The 12851-nt window shown below is 37.2% G+C and overlaps 1 protein-coding gene across 5 annotated transcripts in view; it reads right to left on the reverse strand.

Annotated features, from left to right (window-relative positions):
- The window catches only part of Diaph3 (diaphanous related formin 3), a 452383-nt gene that overhangs the window by 230527 nt on the left and 209005 nt on the right, over positions 1-12851 (reverse strand). For all 5 annotated transcript variants that reach the window (XM_087912260.1, XM_087912261.1, XM_087912259.1 and 2 more), the window contains one exon: positions 11053-11154. In XM_087912260.1, coding sequence (XP_087768386.1) covers positions 11053-11154 — 102 coding nt within the window. The remainder of the gene's footprint in view (positions 1-11052; positions 11155-12851) is intronic.

Consider the following 12851-nt stretch of genomic DNA (forward strand, 5'->3'; position numbering starts at 1 on the left):
TGCAGGAAGCATTTCTTCAGAATTAGCTAAGGAGAGCTCAAATTATACCAGCAAACCCTTAAATACAGCAAGTCTATTAGTCAAGAACTGAACTCAATTATAAAAAAACCTAGATATTTTTCTGGATATATTTAATCAAACCAAAGTTCATGCATTATTTTTAGGCTGTAAATTAAACACATAAAAATATATGGCCTTTGATGAGGTGTGTCAGCTTGGACCTTTAGTGTCACCTATTAGAACAATTAAGAAATTGAGTAATTTAGAAGAAATCATTGAGATCTTCAGAAAAACAAAGTGGGGAGGTAGAATTATCCTTTAACTGACAACAATTTAACTAGTCAAACCAGAAGAATTTCACTTTAATTAAATGCTCAAATATCACTGCAAACTGCTTTGGCTTAGGCAGTAAAATGTGATAGAAGGCAGAAATCAAATCAAAAGAAAAATTACAATCATTAAAGAGCTGATGGATTTTAGGTCAAAGAAAAATCAACAGTAATGCAGAATAAGATAAATTAATCAGTCTTAAAACGAGAAGCAAACTGTCTGTGTGCTGAACCTACAGGGACATAGATTCTAGGAATACCTGCTCAAGAAGGATATAAGCTAAAGTATTGAAAGAAATGAATAACAATGGCAAAATGCTTGCAATCGTAGGTGGAGCTTAATTCTAAGATATATACAGCTAAGAAAACAGTTAGGAAATAATAGCTCAACATTCTAAACACATGTTCTCCATGTACAGGAAAGATCTGCAGATGAGATTAACAATACATGGGAGCTTGGACACCTGGCAGGTGCGGGAAAGTAGCATCACTAGGTGGAAGGAGCTGGCAAGACGCAGAAGACTCTGGCTCCCACCATCTTCAGACAGTCATGTGTTTTGCAATTGACAGACAAAACAGAAGCTGAATTTCTGAAGAAAAAAGGAAGCAGGGATTATGAAAAGCCAAGAATGTTTTTAAAGAAATTGTCTTAGGGGTTATAGAGATGGTTCAGCAATTGAGAGCACTGGCTACCCTTTAAGAGGTTCCAGGTTTGATGCTCGGGATCCACATGTTGGCTCACAAAAGTCTGTAACTCCAGTTCCAGTGGATCTGACACTTCCTTCTGGTTTCCCTAAGAAGTACACATGCATGTGCTACATAGAAATAGATGCAGGCAAAAACATTCATATACACAAAAATAAAAAAATAAGGAAACTAGACTATGTCCATGCCTTTTTGTTAAGTTTTAAAGTTTAACTTAAGTATAACCTGTGCCTTATTTAGAACAGGACATTTGTAAAGCATTTACATAAGAAAAATTAAAAGGTCAGAGGAAACATCTGGTAGCATTCAGCCTGAGAAAGGCTTGTTTCCATATCAGAAGCCTCTTTGGAGCCCCATTTTTTTTCTGTCAATCTTCTCTAAAGGTGTTTCAATGAACCGCGATTTTTGCAACAAATCATAATTTCCCAAACACTTTTAGAAATCAATTCTGAATACCAAAAGGAGGGTTTTTATCATCTATATTATTGCACTTAGTCAGTCTGGACTTCTGAATAAAGAAAGGCCAAGGAGATGTCCACTGAGTGCAGGAGGATAACAGGAAGCAGTGGATTACACAGCATCATCTACAGGCTTATCTTTAACAACATTAAAATGATTAGTTTAACAATACCTTATAAAAGGTGAGTGTAAAGAACACTTGTTTGGGGCCAACAAGATGACTCAGTTGGTGGGGAACTTGTAGCTCGATCATGGGAATCCATGTAAAAGTGAAGGAGAGAATCAACTCTAAAAGCTGTCCTCTGGCCTATGTATCTTGGAGTATTCCTATCCCCACAAACAATCATAATAGCTAAATTTAAAAAAAAAATAGGTCTATGTCTTTTGCTGTTGTTCGTGCTATGTTTTTGGCCTGTTTTCTGTTTAATCCACCTGTTTTCTTCAGGAATCCATGTAATCAATATCATATGTTCACTATGAGATAGAAGATGAAATCAAGAAGTTGGTAACATAGTGGTCTAACAAAATGTTCAGAGCATAAATGAAGACTCTTACTTGTAAACTAACACTTAGAATCCAGTATAAGACATACACAGAAATATGCGCAGGGTACTATGGCAACGGAAGTAAAGATGCTGACTTTTATGTAAAAGAATAGAAATGCTAAGAGACATTTTCCAGAGAGAATGTCTCAAAGGGTAAAGAAAGGAAATAAAGCACACTAACAATACATTTGAAACTAACAGTTCGGAATGTGGCAGATTGTTTGGTGAAGACTTCACAGAGAACAAAGGTAAGATCTGACTCTGGAAAGGATGGTCCAAGAAATGTGGGCTGCTTCTACAGGTGGGAAGACCCTAGACTCTACAGCAGGACTACGGCCCAACCAGCCTTCTCTGGATTTTTGGTCCACATGAAAGGTGGTAAGAGTGGAAGGGAGTGCAGGGTACCTCCAGCTCCAGGGGCTTCTCTGTTCCACAAGACCCTGCCTCCCCCAAGCCTGTCCTACTGTCTACTAAGTCCTTGGCCCAGGAACAGTTCCTGCTCCTGCACTGAGGCTATCCACAAGGAGAACAACAATGAATAAACGGGACTTCCTGAAACTGAGAACCTTCTGTAAAGCAAAGGACACTGTCAGTAAGACAAAAAGGCAACCTACTGATTGGGAGAAGATGCTCACCAACCCTGCATCAGACAAAGGTCTGATCTCCAAAATATACAAAGAACTCAAGAAACTAGACACTAAAACTCTAATTAACCCAATTAAAAAATGGGGTACTGAACTGAACAGAGAATTCTCAACAGAAGAAGTTCAATAGCCAAAAGACACTTAAGGTCATGCTCAGCCTTCTTAGAGATCAGGGAAATGCAAATCAAAACAACTTTGAGATACCATCTTACATCTGTCAGAATGGCTAAAATCAAAAACACCAATGATAGCCTATGCTGGAGAGGATGTGGAGTGAGGGGAACACTCATCCATTGTTGGTGGGAATGCAAATTGTGCAACCACTTTGGAAATAAGTGTGGCAGTTTCTCAGGAAACTGGGAGTCAACCTACCTCAGAATCCAGCAATTCCACTCTTCGAAATATACCCAAGAGATGCCTAATCATACTATAAAAGCATCTGTTCAACTATGTTCATAGCAACACTATTTGTAATAGCCAGAACCTGGAAACAACTTAGGTACCCCTCAATAGAAGAATGGATAAAGAAGGTGTGGCACATATATACTGTAGAGTTCTATTCATCAGTAAAAAAGTGACATCTTGAATTTTGCATGCAAATGGATGGAAATAGAAAACGCTTTACTGAGTGAGATAACCCAGACCAAAAAGATGACTATGGTATGTACTCAGTCATAAGTGGATTCTAGCCATAAACAAAGGACATTGAGCCTATAGTTCGTGATTCTAGAGAAGCTAAATAAGAAGGTGAACCGAAAGAAAAACATATATTTCTCCTCCTGGATATTGGAAGTAGACAAGATTGCCAGGCAAAAGTTGGGAGGCCGGGGATGGGGGTGGAGTGGGTGTAAAGGGAGATGGGTAGAGAGAAGGGAGAAGGGGAGGATTGGGGACAGCTTGGGGGAATGGGATGGTTGAGATGGAGGAAGTGTGGATATGGGAGCAGGGAAGTATATATCTTAATTACAGGAGCCATTTTAGGGATGACAAGAAACTTGGCACTAGAGGGGCTCCCAGGTGTCCAAGGAGATGTCTCCAGCTAGGTCCTTGAGCAGAAGAGGAGAGGGTGCCTGAACTGGCCTTATCCCATAGCCACACTGATGAATATCTTGCATATGACCATAAAACCTTTATCTGGCGGTGGATGGAAATAGAGACAGAGACCCACATTGGAGCACTGGACTGAGCTCCCAAGGTCCAGATGAAGCGCAGAAAGAGGGAGAACATGAGCAAGAAAGTCAGGACCAAGAGGGATGCGCCCACCCACTGAGATGGTGGGACTGACCTAATGGGAGCTCACCAAGGCCAGCTGGACTGGGACTGAAGGAGCACGTGATCAAACCAGACTCTCTGAATGTGGCTGACAATGAGGGCTGACAGAGAAGCAAAGAACAATGGCAATGGGTTTTCAATTTACTGCATGTACTGACTTTTGGGAGCATAGACTGTTGGATGCTCACCTTCCTAGACCTGAGAAGTCGGCCTTGGACTTCTGACAAGGCAGGGCAACCTGACTTCTCTTAGGACTGGAGAAGGAGGGAGAGTGGGAATGTGGTGAGTGGGAGGGAAATGGGAGGAGGGGAGAAGGTGGAAATTTTTAATAAATAAATAATTTTTTAAAACAAAAGTTTGTAAGATAATAAACTTGTGTTTTTGGAAGCCACTTAGGTGTTGGTAATTACTCAGAAAATCAATGAGAAGCTAACTATGTCTTATTTCATATAAAAATAGAGATAGGAACAAATGAATATGAACAGACACCTACTCAAGGCCATATAGCTAGTGAGAAGGATCTAAGACTTATCTGGACCACAGTGCTACAGAATGATGCTATCTTACAATAAATACCCAAAGGTGTGTGGGTTCATTTTATAGTGGAATACAAGGTGATGTCAAAGCAAATGATTAAAGGAAAGCCATAATATGGGTTATGAAATTCTAAACAAGAGTTTAGAAACACTGCAACATGAAAATAATCTTCATTATGTAGTGAAAAGAGTTTCTGAACAAAGCACTTTTTAAAGTGCTCATCTGAACATTCATGCATTAGTAATACAAAGCAGGAGGAACCCAACTGTTAGCATGACAATTAGTGTTAAATGAGGTGGGGGATGGGCATTCAAGGGACATTTGCATTGTCTTCAATCTTCTTACATTATTTATTTTCCAACAAAAATATTATGGTTCATTTTAAAATAACATTTTAGTGCAGCGAGTTGTACATGAACTTTATACAATATTTTACAGCAGAAATAATAATAAAAAGAGGCCTCTACCTCAGAAGGTTTAAAAGCCCTGCCCTACAGTGACACCAAATGGTAGCAGATCAAAATACAATATACAAACAGGACATTTGTGTGATGCAAACTCCTTTAAATGTTTGATTCCTTTGAAGAGCAGGCAGATTAGCAGAATTAAATAATATGGGGACAAATACTCAAAAACCCAGTTTGTAATCAAAGGAACTCTAGTAGACCAAGCTTCACATGCAAATTTTTAGGTCTCTTTCCAAACTTCAGCTAATCTTCTGATCCTGTTGAATATTTACATAAATCATTTTCACAGTTAAAACCATGCCACTGTGAACTCAGTGATTTTACCTAATGGCTTATTGATCAAAGAAACCCTGCAAATATATAAAACACAATCACACAACTAAGTCGGGTTACACCCCAGGAAATCGACCTTTAATAAGAGGCTTCAGATCAGACTTGGTGGGGAAGGAAGCAAAAGGCAACAGATCCTGGCTGCAAAAGTTTCTAGGGAATATGTTTTCATTTCTTAAACTGTAAATAGCAAAGAAGCTGATGAGAGGATACTACTGCATCCCCAGAAGAAAGTAGTTTCTTAATGAGAAATGTTTAAGACTGTTCATAGAAAAGAACTTTTGAAATTAAGTAAATTAATATTCAGTGTCCTGTGCTAGAACTGAAACTATGGAGAACAGCGTGGGAATGGGTCTTATTCATTAAGACTAAATGAAACAGGCACAAGGTCAGTCACATCACAGAGACTCATTATGAAGTATTGGCCAGAACCTTTATTGCTTAGCATTCAATGAGCTTGTTCAGGTATTAGACATGGTATTGTTCACATAATAAAAATCTGCTAGAAAACAAAACAAACTGTTAAGTTGGGAATGTAGGTCTCAGTCCCTCACATCTATCCATACAAAAATATCAGTACGTTCTGGGATATGAAAATAACAATAAATAAAACTAGATTTTAATTCCATATTTTAAAAACAGCTACAAATTCCAGATATTACCTCCACATAAAATGATAGGCAAAGCAGACGACTGATAGGCTCACTGAAGTATATACAATTACTATGTATCAATTGCAAATAAAAGTTAAACAATTTTAATTAATGCTAAGAAAGTTAAAAACTGGGTATAGGTGCTGGAGAGATGGCTCAGCAGTTAAACTCTCAGACTTGTCTTCAAGAGGACCCTGGTTCAATTCGCAGCATCCACAGACCCTCAAAGCTGTCTATAACTGCAGTTCCAGGGTGTTTAATACACCCTCATACAGACATACATGCGGGCAAAATATCAATGCACATAAAAGTAAATTGATCTTTTAAAATGAGAATGAACTGGGTATATTTTTCAATAACATTGTGCATGTTTAAGAAATATGAAGCTCGGAGTTCAAAGTCAAGCATCACTCACTCACTCACTCACTCTCTATGAAGTCTACATGCCACTATAGATCACACCATGGATGGCCAAGTGCAGAACATCTTGGAAGCTGTCTTGTCCATGCCCATTCATAGCAGCCGATGGAGAATTATTTCAAAAAGAGCCTAAGATGTGCATTACAATAACCATCAGCTGAATAGATAAATCATTAGTACTGTATGTATTCATGTCTATTATACATTCAGGTAAAATTCATAGTTGGAAAGACAGGTGATATTGGCATTAAGGAATTTTGCTCCCAATTTCAAAAGAGAATTAAATTTAGAGATGAAAATCTGTATTATCAGAAAGATGGAGAATACTTACCAATAAAATAGGGATAAATCTTCATTGATGTAAAATGTGATGGGAACCAGCAAATTAGCTCATATACAAACATATATTACACTTGATCTCAACAAAAAATTCAAGGCGTTTACATACAGTATTTCTAATAGTCAATTTGGGTACCTGACTCTAGAATGCTCTAACATGATATTAGACAAGTCATATATATTTTTGGTCCATACTAAATTGTCTGTTAAAAGGATTATTGTAGTCAACCTAACAGTTTGACTACAATAATTTTGCACATATCTTTCAATCAAAGATGAACTGATAACAATGGAAAATAATTCCCACAAAGAGCTGCATCTTGTTTTCTTTTGCATAGTTCTTGTAGAATATTCACGTTCATTGTATAATACAAAGAGATTCAGTGAACTTGTTCATCATTTGATGTTCTGATATATACTTAAGAATGCATTTTATCAGAAATTTATAATTGGTATGAAGGAGAATAGTGAATTTACATACCTATCAATCTCCAAGAAAGTAACATGACTTTAAAACAACTCTGTCTAAATGAATATGCTAGCAGAGATTTCTGTGAGGTAGGAGGAAACTTGGTACAACTGAAGGACATATGAGTCTACATAGCAAATTGCAAGTGAGCTAGATCTAGGTAGAGACCCCTTGCCAGAGAAGGAAAAGAAGGCAAGGAGACTAGGGTAGGGGCAGAGGAGAACACTGTAGGAGAACAGGGTAAGGACAGGGGAGAACAGGGTAGGAGAGAGGGTAAGGACAGGGGAGAACAGGGTAGGAGAGAGGGTAAGGACAGGGGAGAACAGGGTAGGAGAGAGGGTAAGGACAGGGGAGAACAGGGTAGGAGAGAGGGTGAGGACAGGGGAGAACAGGGTAGGAGAGAGGGTAAGGACAGGGGAGAACAGGGTAGGAGAGAGGGTGAGGACAGGGGAGAACAGGGTAGGAGAGAGTGTAAGGGCAAGGGAGAACACTATAGGAGAACAGGGTATGAGCAGGAAATTACAGGGTAGGGGCAGCAAAGAACAGGGTAGAGGCAGGGGAGATCACTGTAGGAGAACAAGGTATGGGCAGGGGAGAACACTGTAGGAAAAAGGGTGAGGGCAGGGGAGAACAGGGTAGGGCAAAGCAGAACACTGTAGGACCTACAAATAGCAGTGTTGGTCTACAGAACCCAAGAGAAGAGACATAACTAAGAGCAAAGTGACATATCTTGAAAACCAAATAGAAAAGCAAGAACTGGCTCTATTCACAGAGGCAGAAGATGAGCTAAGATTAGAGCACTCCTTGCCTGATTCTTTAGTTCTTACCTGAAATGATCACTCAACAAAACGTACAGTACATTAGGTAATAATAAAGGGTAAATACGTTTTTAAGGTAAGAAAAAAAGTTAGAAATCTGAAGTTTAGATAACTTCAAGAAGTTTTTCTAATTATTGTTATAAAAATAAGTGTTATAGGAATCATATAAACAAAAATATAATCAATTTTCAGAAGTCATGAAACCATCATGGATATAAAGCTGATACATTGTATACTCATTGTTCCTTGGTCATCAAAGATAAGTTTTAAATTCAGATAGAGGAGAAAATACTCATCATTCTAAGATATCTTGTATGCTTTGTTCAATATAATTTTTATAATATAAAGTGGCCTAGGTCTTTAAGATGGCTTTCCTCTTATTGGATGCGTGGAGAAAGGAGAGGTGCAACAAGGGAAAGAGGGAGCTTGGAGGTGGGGAACCAGACTGGAAAGAGTTAAAGACAAAAGAATAAAAACAATTCAGTTCTCATCAAAGTTAAGTACCCTTGAGATGTTAATGTCCAGCTGACTAAAAACTGCATCCTGTAGTCAAGAACAGTGATAACGAGCAGACAGTAGCAACACGACCCCAGTATCCATGGGAAATGCTCTCAGCAGCACATCCTTCCCATGGCGTCTATCTCGTGCTCACAGGTAGAACAAGCTTCAAGCTGGGAATGTGCAGGCTCTGGTTGGCTCTTAGGTTCTCACACTCATTTCCATACACTTGTTATCAACATGACAATCACCCTTGACACAAACCTTTGACTTGTCTAGCATGGGCATTTCCTAGAATGGCTTAACTGATATGGTAAGGCACATACTAAAGATGAGCAGGATCATTCTATGAGACTAGGTCCTCGACAGAAGAAAGGAAGAGATGAACATGCCTTTCCCACCACCTCTTTTCCTCTCATACCCCCACCACAAATCCAGCTCTTCTTAATTGTGGATATAATGTGAAAATAATGCAAGCTGGCCCATGTTTTCTGCTGCCTTGACTTCCTGATCCTAGGGGATTGCATCCTCATTCTATGATCTAAAACACTTGCTATTGTCAAGTGTTTAGTTATATCAATGTGAAAAAAAAATGAAAGTGTAAAATCCAATGTAAGGCTATACAGCATCTATTCTAATTGGCTAATTTAACTGCACAGAAGTTCATTGAAATGTGTAGACTTGGGCCCTAGTTACTTTTGATATGGGTGTGTAGTTGTGTATTATGAGATGTTTATTTATAAGTTTTTGTAATAAAGTTTATCAAAAATAAAAATAATCAATGCTTAAAAGTTGCAATCTTAAAAAAAATTGACAAGTGAGTAATAATGATGAATATCCTTTTCACTTCCGAGGTGTACTACATGCAGTTCTTAGAACTTTATGGGAAGGTAAGCTAAGTGTGTCAACTAAATAAGGTGTAGAAAAAGTTGAAAGGAAAGAACCTACAATATGTTAAATACAGAGAGCAGACAGGCAAAAAAACAATTAGTCAACTTTAATTGTCAACAATGTATCGAATGTAACTCCATTATGTCACAGAGGTTATTACTATACCTTAAGATATAAGCAAAAAGATGCTGGTTTTTTTTAAAATTCCTACTTTAAGATACCATAAGAAAGTAAGTTTTGCATTCCAGAAAAATCTGATACAATGCAGCAGCTGTAAAAATTCATCTTTTCATTCCATAGGCCACTGCTGCAATAGGAATAGGACACAGTTAGCCTCAGAAACAAACGGTAAACTGACTCAATTAGAAAGAGTAATTTTTTTTAAGGATTCAATAATTGTAAAAATTTGTCATAGCCAGAACCTGGAGGCAATCTAAATGCCCCTCACTGAAGAATGGATAAGGAAAATGTCATTTACACAATAAAGTACTACCCAGCAGGAAAAAATTATGACATCTTGAATTTTGCAGAAAATGGAGGGAGCGAGAAAACATCATTTTGAGTGAGGTAATTCAGACACAGAAAGACAATTATCACATGTACTCACTCATAAGTGGTTTTTAAACATAAAAAAAAAGAAAGGCACCCTAAAAATCACAATCCCAGAGAACTTAGACAACAATGAGGACACTAAAGGAGATATACATAGATCTGATTGAAATGGAAAAAGACAAGATCCCCAGCATAAATTGGGATCATGGGGACCTTGGGAGAAGGTTGAAGGAGAGGGGAGAGGAGCAGAGAAAAATGTAAAGCTCAAAAAAAAAAAAACAAAAAAATCAATAAAAAAAGAAAAGAAAAAAAATCCCAGTTTTCTTTGGTTTAAAATGATATCAAATCATTCAATTATAGTGCTATTTAATATTCAAATTGTATTGAAATTCATAAAAGAAGGTATGTCCATGAGAAAAATTGTTTAAAAAAACAACACAAAGTAACACTGAAAACTAATGTCATTTGTGATGGCAATTACAGCCAACCTAAAAAGGATCACTTGATGCTGGAACAAGGGAAAAATGTTTGGCATTAAAAATAATTCTTAACTTTGATATTCAGTAAAGTTAATGCAAGCTAATGTGGGTAGTCACCAGGCGTTTTCACCTCTGGGCCCAAGCTTACAAAGATCAGAAAAGGGAACAAGATCATTATCAAGATGCCTTGATGAGATTTATTTTCAAATGAATTCAGTTTCTCTCTTGTTGTCAAGAAGACAATATTTTCAATTTCATGAGATGGACTTAAGTGGATGATTAAAATGAGAAATGAGATGGACCCTTGCCGTTTGCTAGAACTCATAGATTTACAAAAAAATCACATATATACCAAACTCATCAGAAGTGTACTTGTTTTACGTTTATATGTGATATAGAAAATTTACAAACATACTTTTCAGAAGGCCACTGGACTCATATAAGTCCTAACTTTAAATGTATTAGCTTAAATCAAGAAAATTTGTCACAAATACCTTCAGGTTTAAAAAGAAGAAGAAAGCAATATGGCCATTAAATTTTCAAAATGAAGAGTGTTGTCAAAAAAAACTTTCTATTATATCTCTTGTTTTGCACAGTAAAAAAAAACTCCCACCAAATAGACTTAATGAGACCCACGGTACTCACCAAAACAGCAAACTGTTCAGGTTCGCTTAGGTTGTTATAGTCACTCCTGAACTGGGACAATGAATTCAACTGCTCTTCATCAGGAAGATGCTTTAGTAAGTTCTAAAAATTAAAACCAAAGAAAAGTACCTTCACATGAAGCTCTCCAAGTTTTGGAAATGAATCTGAAAACTATGGAAAGGAAACCAGTCTAGAAAATAATTTTATTTATTTCTAGATAACCTCCCTTATCCTAAGTCTTAAGCAACAAGACAGTTAGCTTGGAAACAGTCAATTTTACTTTTTTCTATCCCAGAGTTATTATACATTCAAATCAAGAACTACTGAATATTTATTTGATTAGCTTATAATTGAGAAAGGAGAACTCAACCTATACCAAAGCAAGAGCTTTCTCACCTGGATAAATATAAGCCATTACATTTCAGCTGTAGGGAATTGAATGTCAGAAATCTCAGGTAAAGCCAAACATATTTCAGCACTTTACTCAGGGGGATCAAAGAAATCATAAGTTGCTACCAAAGGCAAGGGAAAGAATAGGAAAGAAATCAAGGGAATTTTAATGCAGTGTTTACAAGATTTAACCTAGAAGGATCATGTTTTAATAATAAAAACTGAAGGCACCTTTAAAAGTAAATTTTCTGATGGGAAGGAAAATTTTAGAAGCAGTGGAGACGCTGGACGAAGAACCTTGCAGATAGAATGTACACGCATTTATCTACCACGTATCTGCATGTTATCTACCACGGTCTAGAATCCACTGGCTCCTCAGCTGTCCAGAGCTTTTCGCATTTCCAACCCTCACACTTAACATAACCATTTAAGGTGCTAGTTGTCTTCTCCTGACAGAATTTAAACAAATAAACAATCCCATGAAAGAAAAAAAAATTAGACAAAGACTTTGTTTCAAAAATACTCTGGTATTGTACTTTAATATTAAAATTAAGGGAAAGGATAAAGAAAAGGTGGACACAGATCCAAATTATGTATAGACTCAAGTAAAAATAAAAACTGACTCTACAGCATGCTATGTTTAACTCTTGGCAGTAACAAAACTCACTCAAAGCATTATTGGTTTAAAATAATTTTAGAGGGTGTCATACATCAAAGAACATGCCAGAGGCTTACCTCTAGAAAAACGGTGGTTGACTGACTAAAAGCAAACAACAAAAAAGAGGCAATTTAAGAATACCCTCAGAAAAAGGTAGCCACTTTTAATTCTAGGAAGGTGAATGCAAGCATTACAAGTATGTGATTTTTGCCACATGAATATGAATTTCTGTTATTGGAAATGCCTGTGACCAAAAGCATGGCTACTTATCTTTGTTGCTCTGTTCAAGTTACAGCTACACTGTCAAATTCCTTATTAAAGGGGGGCACTCAGATTCTTAGCATTTTTTAATATGCTCATTATATCTCAGTAAATATTTCAGCTATTATTTATTTATATTTGATTTGCTCATCAGGAATTTACAAATTTTCATCTTAGTATTTGGGTGTTCCATTGAAAAAAATCCATGATTTGTAAGCGTGCAGGCTCCACCTTCCTCTGCTTTCAGGTCCTTACTAAATTCCCATGAACATTGTCTAGACATACCAGTTAATCATCAGCATCCATGGATTATTGTCAGAAAGAACACCACTATGCTACTCACTTAGCCTCTCCTTCCTTATGCCCATGTCTCAGTCTCCACTTAAGTACCTTTGGCCTCAAACACATAAAAGACTAAGTTCTCCCAATCTCATTTCTAGTTTTCATGAATTGCAGCAAAGCTTCACCTATCTTGCATAATATTACACAC

Source organism: Myodes glareolus, chromosome 12 (genome assembly GCF_982192425.1).
Source record: "Myodes glareolus chromosome 12, mMyoGla1.1, whole genome shotgun sequence".
Taxonomy (NCBI): domain Eukaryota; kingdom Metazoa; phylum Chordata; class Mammalia; order Rodentia; family Cricetidae; genus Myodes; species Myodes glareolus.